Raw genomic sequence first — 11,259 nt, 5'->3', positions numbered from 1 at the left:
TATTCATTCAATAATTAAGAGAAGATATTCTTATTTTTGTTCAATATTATGCTACGATCAATGTTCGGCTAGCATCGATTCATTTAGTGAAAATTCTTAAGGGAAGAACTTTATCATTTAATTAATTATCTAATGGTTTACTAGCACAAAGGTTGATACATGGTAATCAACAAGGTTAATCGATCCTAGCAAAAAAAAAAAACTGAAAAGCATATGTTTATACTAATCATATAATTAAATATATAGGTTAATATGAGAGATTTGGTTTTAGTCAATTCATGATTAACATATAATTAATTTTCCTCGGATGCCCCTAAACAAAGATGACAATTATAATTTATTTCAGGATTTTCAATCTAAATTATCCTGTTAGAGATTTGTTCAGATTTAACCGGTGATTTATTGAGAATGAGGGAGATGATATTCATATATTTATGTCTGATTATGTTCCGAACTCTAATAATAAACCAAATTAAATATTTAAAACCATCAATTTATGTATTCTTCATATTTATAAGGGTTTTAATTTTAATTTATAATAATATAAAGTTTTAATATATTATAATATATAATAAAAAAAATTATATAATTTTATCACAAATTTTTTTAGTAATCTTTTAAAAATATGGTATAACGGTAGCTCGCAAAAATTTTCGAAACTGAACGGGCGGATACAATAGAAAAATAATATTTTGAAGTAGAATGACTCAGGATGATAAACTTACCCTGCAGTCGAATTTGTCGAATTCGCTATATTTAAAATAGATGATATTTTAATAATTTGGTTAATAATTTGAGTGATTTGATGGAAAAAATAGAGTAAAATGATGTATGATTTTTGAGAAAGTAATTTAAAATATATGATATTTTAGTAATTTGAGTGATTTAATGAAAGAAGTAAAGTGAGATGATATTTAATACTAGAGGCGATAAAACAAACTTTTAAAAAAGACAAAAGTACTTCAATTTGAGATTTCAAACAATATTTTCCCTAAAAAAAAAATCACAAATAATCCAATTATAATATAAAAAGGTTTTAATTATTTTCTCACACAACACTAGCTTGGTCACTTTCTTTGAGGAGGGTTAGTCATAGTCTTCTTCTACAAGACTCCAACCCCCATCTTTTTTCTTTTCTTTTCTTTTACAGATTCTCTTCATAGAATATTTTCTGCACCTGAAGTCTGCAGACTGTCTTTTCTTTCTTTTTAAAAAAATAATAATAATTTTAAAAAAGATTAAAAATAAAAAAAAAAGATTCCATGGTGGCGACACGAGTGACCCATATTATTCCTCCATATCGTCCTTGTGAATATCCCTTTTGTCTCCGCTTGCAATATTTCTCCAATCTCAATAATGAATCTCATCCCTTCGTTACCCGATGACCGAAGGAGGGAACGGGAGAAAACCACTCAAATTCGAAGACGGAAATATGCAAAACTTAAACTCGAGACCTAACTATATTAATATTAAAAATAAATTTATTTTTGTAAAACTTAAACAAACATTACATTAGAATAAATATGTAACATTTATTTTATCTTAGATACTTCACTACAAATTATTATTTTAATAATAAAAAGATATTTATCTCTTTTTTTAACTCTTTGTATTTTTTTATTTCCTTCTAATAACTTATATTTTTCAACATTAGTATTGATTTCATTTGTGTTTTTCAAATTATTTATATTTAATAAAAATATGTTAAAAATTTTAATCGAGTAATGGGTACATGTCAGGAATCGGGTACCTGTCGAATCGGAAATAGTTATAAAAATAGAGAAAAACGACGGGTCATAAAATAAAATTTGTGTTCGGACGGGTGCCATCCTATCCCAAGGATTTGATATTTTCCTATATATGACCAGATATTTTATCAATTAATAATTTTTAATTATATACACACACAAATAATTGTTTTAGAAATTAGTCCACTTTAATGTATAACTAATTATCTAGATAAAAAAAAATAAAGATAAAGACAATATACCCATTTTACAAGCAGGTTTAATAAAGTGACAAGTTGACATGGATACATAAATAAATAAATAAATAAAACTGAAAAGAGTATCACTTTGAGGAAACAACAGCTATGTAGCTGGCATTTAGCTAAGAATATTAATTTATAAAGTAAGTGAATATTTGGGTTATTAATTAATTAATAAATTAATTAATTATATGCTTTTGAGAAAGAAAGGCTAAAACATCCATGAATAAATAATAGGTTATACATACAGAGAATAATTTGTAAAGTTGCTGCTAACATGGGATAAGCAATACAAGATTCTATTCCATCTCCACTTCATTATCAATTTGGATAATTTGAAATTAAATTAATAATTAAATCTAGAAGAATTCAAACTCATCTAGATAAGCTATGCACAAATTATTTTCATGTTTTTTTTTTGTTTTTTTTTTAATTTATGTTTGTGTAATTGTGCTTAAACATCGATTGGAGTTGTTTATATGGTGTTTTGTTTGAATTTTTTTAATCAAATTGTATCATTTTATATTTTATAAGAGGAGAAATTAATGGGATAAATAGTATTATTATTATTGTGGAAAGTGAATGATGGGTACATCTACGGGCTGTAAGGCTTCTTTTTAAGTTTGAGAATCATCAATTAATTAATTTTTATGTTTTGCTTTTGAACAAATAATTCCCTAATTCACTAACAATGGATGATTCCTTTATTAATATTTTGATTGATTGCTTACTTTAGGGTTTGAATTGTTGAGTGCTTATCCCTATTCAAAAGCCTCTTTTTGTTTTGTTGGAGATTTTTCATATTGTTCTCTTCCTTAATAGACCGATCAAGAGTTATCGTAATTTAAATACATATATTCTGAAATAATTGTTGTATATTCTTCATCTTTATTTCTTTTTTCTTTGAGATGACCTAATCCGGCCATTTACATACCAAATCCAACTTGATTTGTTCATGCATATAGAATATAAAAACAATGGTGTAGCTTGAACATATATATAGTCACCTCAAACGATTAAATATTAGTCGTTTAAGGATAATTAGAGGGTTTAAATCTTCATCATTAACAAATAAACAGATTTGATTGTGCGAGTTTAAATTCACTGTGAATTTAAGTATTTGGTAACAAATAATCAAGTGGTTAATTATGATTCTTTATATATCATGCACAATTCTTTTATAATAAGGTATGATTAATTAAGAGGATGTAGTAATATTTCCATTATTTTTCATCTCATATTTTAAGTCTTACTCTTTATCATTTTTTTTAAAACTTGATGTTATACGCATGATGTGACAACTAGTATAGATTATTTTTTCTTTTCTAATTTTGTTTGAGTTTCTTTCGGTGTTTTCATAAACTAACTCAATTAGATGAAATGGCCATTAGAGAAATAATACTATATATCAAATGGGTTTTTAATCTATTATGTAATTCTCCATATAATTCAAAATCATGGCCATTAATTACATGTAATTTGTGCTATAAATTAGAAAAGGCATGACAAACTTGGTTGGAGATCCAATGGTAGTAGGGAGAGACAACATAATCATTCTTTCTTTCATGTGTCACAACTTATATAGATCATTGAATTGAAGAAAAAAGAAAATATCATGTCATAGATAGTGCAACAATACAATTAAAGATATTTTGACCATGAAGAATATAGTATCATCAGCTAGCTAGCTAGCATGCAAGCAAGAGGAGGATGAGAAATTAATTAAGTGGGGATGGAATTAGGATCACTTTTGGTGATCTTCCTGCCTTTGCCCTTATAGTGTTGGTGAAGAGTGGAATATGCTTTCATAAAGAAAAGCTTTAAGAAAGTGGAAAGAAATATATATGCTGAGGTAGCTGCATTAACTAGCTAGTTGTGAAAGTTAGGTTTTAGAAGTGTCAACTAAAAGCTTAGAATCAAAAATAAAAATCATCGGTCTACAAGTCATATGCGTACGTGGAAAATATTCTACACAAATCGATACGCATATTTTAATCTCATTATTATGATCTTTCAGGTGCAAAGAGTTTTTTTTTTTAAAAAGGTAAGGACCTCAAGTTCAATTTTCAAAATTCGAATGCAGTTTTCTGAATGTTAAATACCATTGAATGAGTTACTTTTGACACTTGACCGAAAATCGTACTAGATTCTTTGATATGATTTTCAAAAATGAAATACTTTGGGTCGAATTTGAAAAATATTAATATGTGGATATTTAACAAGTATTTTGTTACATAATTTAATTTAATTTTTTAAGCACTTTTTCTTTTATCCCTATAATATTTGGAAAATTGCAATGCATTTGGTTATAATTATTCTTTTTGTAGACGCATTCTTGTTTGTATTTACTATGGGGGTAATTAATAAATAAATAAATAAATAAACTCTAAATATATATAATTATAAATAAGTTGAGAGGTTTATATGATTCTTGTAAAGATATAAGGTCTCATTTGATCATTGACTATAATAGTCTATATTATCTTCAGCCCAAATTTAAAAGGCCTAAGAATTACAAAGTATATCTAGCATTCTTGTGAGATTGTTAGCAGCCCAAATGTAAAAAGGCCTAAGGCCCACCATAACATTCCTAAAATTAAATACTTCATAAATACACGGTTAAAAGCCCAAAATAAATAATAATATTACAATTTTTGGAATATAGTACAAACATGCAAGAATCCTAAGTAGGAACTCAAAATCATAATAATCCAAAAGTTCCCAACAATAAAAAATAAATTAAAAATCCCAATGTTTAATTTGCAAAAGAACCCCATGAGCCATGACCCATTATACAAAACAAATGAATCAGGTAACAAGTAATATATAACATCATTTTAAAATTTATGATTCTTTAAACGTGATTTTTTGTTTTCTTATAAACCATTTCTGTCACGCGCAATATCTTATTCGATTAAATAATTTATTTTATTAATTATTAGACCACTGATATAAAATATTTATTACTTTAAAAAAGTAAGATATATATAAATATTTTATAGATAATAAAAAAGTTACATGAAAGCTTATCTATTCCTAATTAATTATTACAATTTTAAACTTGAAAGCAAAGAAAGGCAGGCAGGCCATACCAATTAACTTAAACTTTACTCCTTACCTTGTTAATATATAGGTTTTCTGTCTTAATTTTTCCACTTACATCAGCTTTTAGCTTTTGATTATTTTTAAATGTCTAATTTTGTTTTTAAAATTGAAGGTACTTTAATATTTTAATTAATAAAATGAGTGATGTAATTGTTGAGAAAAGAAATGAGTGATGTAATTGTTGAGAAGTGATTGATTAAAAAGATAATTTTGGATGATTTTTAAAAAATTCAAAGAAAAGAAAGTCATAGAATATTGAAGTAAAAAGAAAGTTAAATATATGAAAATTTATAATTTAGTGGTCAACCTTAGAAATTAATATTCTCATAATAATGTTATCATTTTTTCATATTTGGATCATTAAAAAAATTTAAAAATTGTTAATATAATAGATATTTCATAGTATATATATAAAAACTTAAAAGATATGGTTTAAGCATTTTTAATTTGTGATAAAATATACCTTGTTAAGTCAAATTTGTTTTCCTTTTTTAGTTTTCTAACTCATATTTTGCATTTATTAATAATATTATATATACAAAAAGAAAATAAAAGTAAACATTAAAAACTAAATACATACAATTCTAACAACATTTTAAAAATGTAAATAATTCATTAAATAAAGTTAACCATTTTATTCTTAAATTTAACCAATATTTTTTTAACCAATTTAAAATGTACTTTCATTGCATAAACTTAACTTAATTCTAAACATGTCCACTAACTTAAGCTTGTTTATAATTTTCTTATTTAAAAAAAAATAAATATACATACCTTTACAATAATAACTAAAAATCAATCCAAATCCAATAGTCAAATTACAACATCCCCAACCCCCTATTTAATAATATTTATAATAATAGAAACCACCAACCCAGGAATAAATAAACAATTACATCCAAACACTCCCTAAAAGAATATCTCCCAATTTTTTCTCACATTAAAAAAATATCTAAAAGAAGAATTATTTTCCCTTGTCCTATTACATGGTCCCCAATTCTCACGGCGGCTCATCGGAAGATTGCCGTATTCCGTCGTCGGTTTCCCCGACCACCGCCCTATTCATCGGCATCTCCTCAATCATACGAACAACATCCTCCATTGTCGGTCTTTCATCCGGCACATGCGAAACACATGTCATCGCAATCTGCAACAACTGAACCATCTCTTCTTCAATATTCTGATATCTCATCAATTCAACATCAAACACTTCCGCCGTCCATTCTTCCCTCACAACCGATTGAACCCATCGAGGAAGATCAACACCTTCATCCCCAAACGAAGCTTGATTAGGAGATTTCCCTGTCAAAAGCTCTAACAATAACACTCCAAAACTATAAACATCCGATTTAAAACTCGCTTTCCTTGTCTCCACCATCTCCGGCGCTCGATACCCAGCCACTCTGTTCGGCGGCGTACCTGTTCCGAATAGTGAGTTGAGCCCGAAATCTGAAACGGCGGCGGTATGATCTTCCCGGAGGAGAATGTTTGAAGCTTTTATGTTTCCATGGACAACTTTTCCTGATATGTGTAGATTGGCTAATCCTCTACCAGCCCCAATTGCTATCTTTACTCTCTTTTCCCAATCCAACGGCGTCCGGCCGGATCCTCTGCTACCTGTAAATTTTCAATTGGAAAAATGATTAAAGATTGGTAAAGGCGATGCCTTTTTTCTTTATGATGGGGACAGACCAAGCATGTCACTAAGTGAATCATGGTGTTCCGCACATGGCTGCGAACTAACTTATTTATTAATAATATTTAATTCAATTATGAACCCGCCCGGCGGTGTAGTTTTGCCGACGGTTATGTTTTTTTTTAAGGTAAATAAAGAATTAGAGAATGAGAAAAGGTACCGTGAAGAAGAGAAGATAAGCTGCCGGCGGGCATGTAATCATAGACGAGTAATTTTTCATCTCTTGAATAATAATAAGCACGGATTGATACAACATTATCGTGTCTAATATTTCCGATGATATCCATTTGTGTTTCGAAATCTTTCTTAGAAACAACAACATCTTTAAGCCTTTTCACGACAACTGTCGTGCCTTCTTCTAGAACTGCTTTATACGCTGTTCCGACAGTGCCTTTTCCAAGAACTTCCGCCGACGCACGAAGTAGATCTTCTAAATCGAAGTTGTAATTCCCTCCGTTAAAGAACACTAGTTTCGTTTTCTCTCCTCCTTCAACTGAATCAGTTGTAACATACGATGGACCTGCTTGATCAGGATTTGAAGTTGTACCCGTCGTCGCACCGACTGATCTGACAGCCGTCGATGGCTTCGTTTTCTCACCGACCCGACGCTTTTTCCGGCGTATACAAATGATACAGAGTAGTAGAAGTAGGAAGAAAAGAAACCCAGCTCCAATTGATATACCCACAATAGCTCCAGTCGATAGCTTCTTCGATTTCTTTGATATGGGTTTCTCCGGCGAGGATGGTGTCGGGGATGGGGAGGGGAAGAACGGGCCACAGGAAACCAACGGACCGCCGCAAAGCCCGATGTTTCCGGCGAATGCAGATGCTGGGAATCTAGAAAGGGTTTCGGGAATCGATCCATTTATTTGGTTATTCGAGATATTGAATTCTGTAAGACTTGATATGTTAATGGTTGGTAAGTTACCGGAAAAGCCATTGTTTTCCAGGAAAAGACCAGTCAGGCTAGTGAGATTATTGATAGAGAAAGGTATTGACCCATTAAAGTTATTACTAGAGAGATCTAATCGATTCAAGCCAGATAATTCAGGAATAGTAACCGGAAATTCGCCGGATAATTGATTACCCTGAAGGTATAAACTTCGGAGAAGCTTTAAATTAGAGAAATCAGATGGAATCTGACCAGAAAGACGATTAAGACGGAGACTAAGAACTCTTAATTGAGAAAGTTTTCCAATTGTATTAGGAGGAATTGAACCTACAAGACCAGCCGCCGGAAGTCGGAGGTTGAAAACCGACGATTGATCGGCGTTGCAGCTGACGCCAACCCAATTGCAGACGGATTGATTGGAGTTCCATTGAATACGATTCGAGTGAGGAACATGAGAAATGAAATCGAGTAAGGCTTGTTTGTCCTGAATCGGTTCGGAGTCAACAAGATGATGAAATAGAAGAAGGAAGAAACAGAGTAGAATACCTGGAAATTGAAATTGCGCCATGGATACAAAAAGAAAAGAGAGGATGCCAAGAATTGGCTTTATCTATAAGGCTGCCATTTTTGTGCTCTGTCTTTGCAGAGTTTTGGAGAGAGAATTTGGGTTCAGTCTAGAGAGAGAGAATTTGTAGAGAAAATCACGAGAGCACAAAAAGTGTGATTAAAAAGATGACAAAGAAAATAATTTTAAAGTTTTGTTTGACAAATAATTTTTATTATTTTGTTACATATTCACAATAATTTATTTATTTTATTTTCTTATATTTTTATTACTGAATCAATAATGTAGTCTAATAGTAAGAATTGGTTTAAGAGACTAAAATATCACGAATTTGATTTCAGAAATGCTTTAAATTGAAACGGGAAATCATGATTCTGATATTTTATGTTAGTTCTCCTTAATTACAAAATAAATTTTTAATTTTTTTCATTATTTAAAATAATATTTAAATTAACAAAGTGTTTTGATCATTTAAAAAGAAAAGGAAAATTACATGAATTAAATTGTGTAATCTAATAAGATTGTTTGAATAGTCTAAATTAAACTTCTCCATTTGAAGGAATAAAGTAGGAAGATAATAAAATTTATTATATTATATTGTTTTAGAGATAATAGATATTAGACTCTTTTCTACCATTTTTTTTATTTTTTTTCTTTTCTTGTAAGACTGAGACAAAGAGTTGGAATGGGTTTTAAAAAAAAATTAAGCTTAAAATAATAAAGAAAAAATTATGAATAAAATGATAAGGGATAAATGTAATTTTTTTTAATTGGATAAAAAATAATGTATTAAATTAAAAAAAATAAGAAATTAAAAATAATGTAAAGTTAAATCCGCACACGCTTAAGACTAATACTAATTATAAGAAATTTGTAAATTTTGGTATATATATTTTTATATTAGTCTACCTGTCATATAAGTCAAGACAGCTCATACATAGATTAATTTGTCTAAAAAGAATATTTTGTTTAGTCAAGACAAATTAGTATGGTTACTGAATTTAATAAAATATATTAGGCATGATTATTGCTTAAAATATTCATTATTTTCCTAATAAATGTTTTAATAATTAATTATTTGTTTTATAAGTGCAATTTAATATATACTAGTTACACATCATATGTTCAGATTATGATTAAATTTATTCCCATTGATCATATGCTTAATTTGAAACTAAATTTGATTTGAATGATATTAATATATAATTTTCTTAAAAGTTGAGATCATTGTCCAATTATAACTTAGTTAACCATATTTGTACATTTATACACATAAGTCATAACAATTAAAATCTTACAAGGAATTAATCGATTTTTAAATTTATTTATATTTGACTACTTTCGATAATTTTAAATACTTTTTATTCTCGTTCTTACTTGGTTCATCAGTTTTTGTTAAGAGTTTAATACTTTTTTTTTTATATATAAAGATGATTTTAAAATATGTGTATACAATATTTAACTAGATTTAGAATACTTTATAATGGATTATGTATAATTTATGCATAAACAAATCTAACCAATATTACATAAAATTTATCTTATGGACAATTTTTTTTTTATTAAAAATCTAACAATAATAATCATAGAGAAAAATAGTATGGTATCCCGATAAATTTATTGTAATTTTGATTTCACCTTAAAATCTCAACATAATTTCATTTTCCCCTCCTCAACTTATTTTGATTGATGATAAAAAATAGAGTTATTTAATAATTAATTTTAGACTAAAACAAATTAAATCTGTTGGAACTTTATACTAATAGTTATTTTATTTTTTAAATAAAAATGTATAGATATGAATTCCTACCTTATATAATATGAGTTCTTTTACAAAATGTATTCAAAATATGAATTTAATGAAAAAGAGATTTATTTTATTTTAGTTCAACTATCATTGTCTCAATTATAAAGTTTTAACCTAACCTATAATGTATTAGTTAGAATAACTTCCATAATAATTTAAAATTATTGAGTTAGATAAGATAAAGAAATATTATCTTAATTTTTTTAGACAAATAATTGTTTGTTGACACCATTTTTATCAAAATTCCTGTATCTTGTCTCTACAAAGTTAAGTTTGATTTGACATATACTTACTAATAAGTTGCTTAAATAAATTTTCTAAATAAATTATGATGTGTCAATCAAATTAAACATACATGAACATTTGGTGAATAAGTTGAATAATTTTTTAAAAAAAATAGCTGATAGTATGAAACTATTAAGATAAGCTAAATAAATATTATCAAAAGATATGTGAAAGTTCAACTAAGAAGATATGAGCAAATAAGGAAATCAAACTAGTCCTGAGTTTACATCAAGATATAGACTTTTCATTTTTTTCAATAGATATTTATTTATTGTTTTAAATAAAAATGATTTTTTTTTAATTCTTTAAATGCAATAAAAATTCCAACTAACAAAGTGCAGAAAAGTATTGTAGTCAATTTATATGATTTTTTTTTTCTTTTTTCTCTCTTCTGGAATTAAATGCTAGAGATTGCATAGACAAAGATGATCACTTACATGTAGGCTAAAGTCAACATACAATTTGACTTTGCGTTTAATTCTGTCACCTCAATTTCAGTTGTATTTTGTCGAGTTCTAAAAAATGATAATATTTTAATTTAAAAAAAAAACTTTTGCATTCTTAAATGAAATTAACCTTAATTTCATGGTTCCGTACCATTTTGACTTAAAATTTAAATATCAAACTATCTACTAATATTAGTCTATGAGATATCTTAACTCTATCCATCCAACCTGATAAATGGTTCTACTACTTTACGACTCTTAATAAAATATTTTTTTATCTGAATTTTATTTTTGAGGATTTTTGAGGTAACTAACATGATCTTCCATAATTATCATGAGTGACAACTCAAGTCGGGTTCAAGTTTGGATTGAGGGTTCGAATTAACAGTCCGTTGAGTTAAAAGATATTAACCTGAATTTGATTTTATTCGTATGGAGTTGATCCAACCCAACATTTGATCTGATTGATCATCTTA

The 11,259-nt window shown here is 27.9% G+C and overlaps 1 protein-coding gene across 1 annotated transcript; it reads right to left on the bottom strand.

The window, feature by feature from the left end:
* Window positions 1-5,862: 5,862 nt before the first annotated feature.
* On the bottom strand, window positions 5,863-8,394 carry LOC124911948 (probable inactive receptor kinase At2g26730). Its single transcript, XM_047452492.1, has 2 exons — window positions 6,949-8,394; window positions 5,863-6,709 (listed from the first exon to the last, which is right to left on the bottom strand). The coding sequence occupies exons 1-2, from the start codon at window positions 8,246-8,248 to the stop codon at window positions 6,093-6,095; spliced, it is 1,917 nt and encodes a 638-aa protein (XP_047308448.1). The 5' UTR covers window positions 8,249-8,394; the 3' UTR covers window positions 5,863-6,092.
* Window positions 8,395-11,259: the final 2,865 nt, after the last annotated feature.

Source organism: Impatiens glandulifera, chromosome 8 (assembly GCF_907164915.1).
Source record: "Impatiens glandulifera chromosome 8, dImpGla2.1, whole genome shotgun sequence".
In the NCBI taxonomy this organism is placed as follows: Eukaryota; Viridiplantae; Streptophyta; class Magnoliopsida; order Ericales; family Balsaminaceae; genus Impatiens; species Impatiens glandulifera.
This window is presented reverse-complemented; position numbering and strand designations above follow the sequence as displayed.

Coding starts and splice junctions, on each gene's coding strand:
- LOC124911948 (XM_047452492.1), bottom strand. CDS start 8,248: ATGGCGCAATTTCAATTTCCAGGTATTCTACTCTGTTTCTTCCTTCTT. Junction 6,710..6,948: donor CTTATCTTCTCTTCTTCACG/GTACCTTTTCTC, acceptor GAAAATTTACAG/GTAGCAGAGGATCCGGCCGG.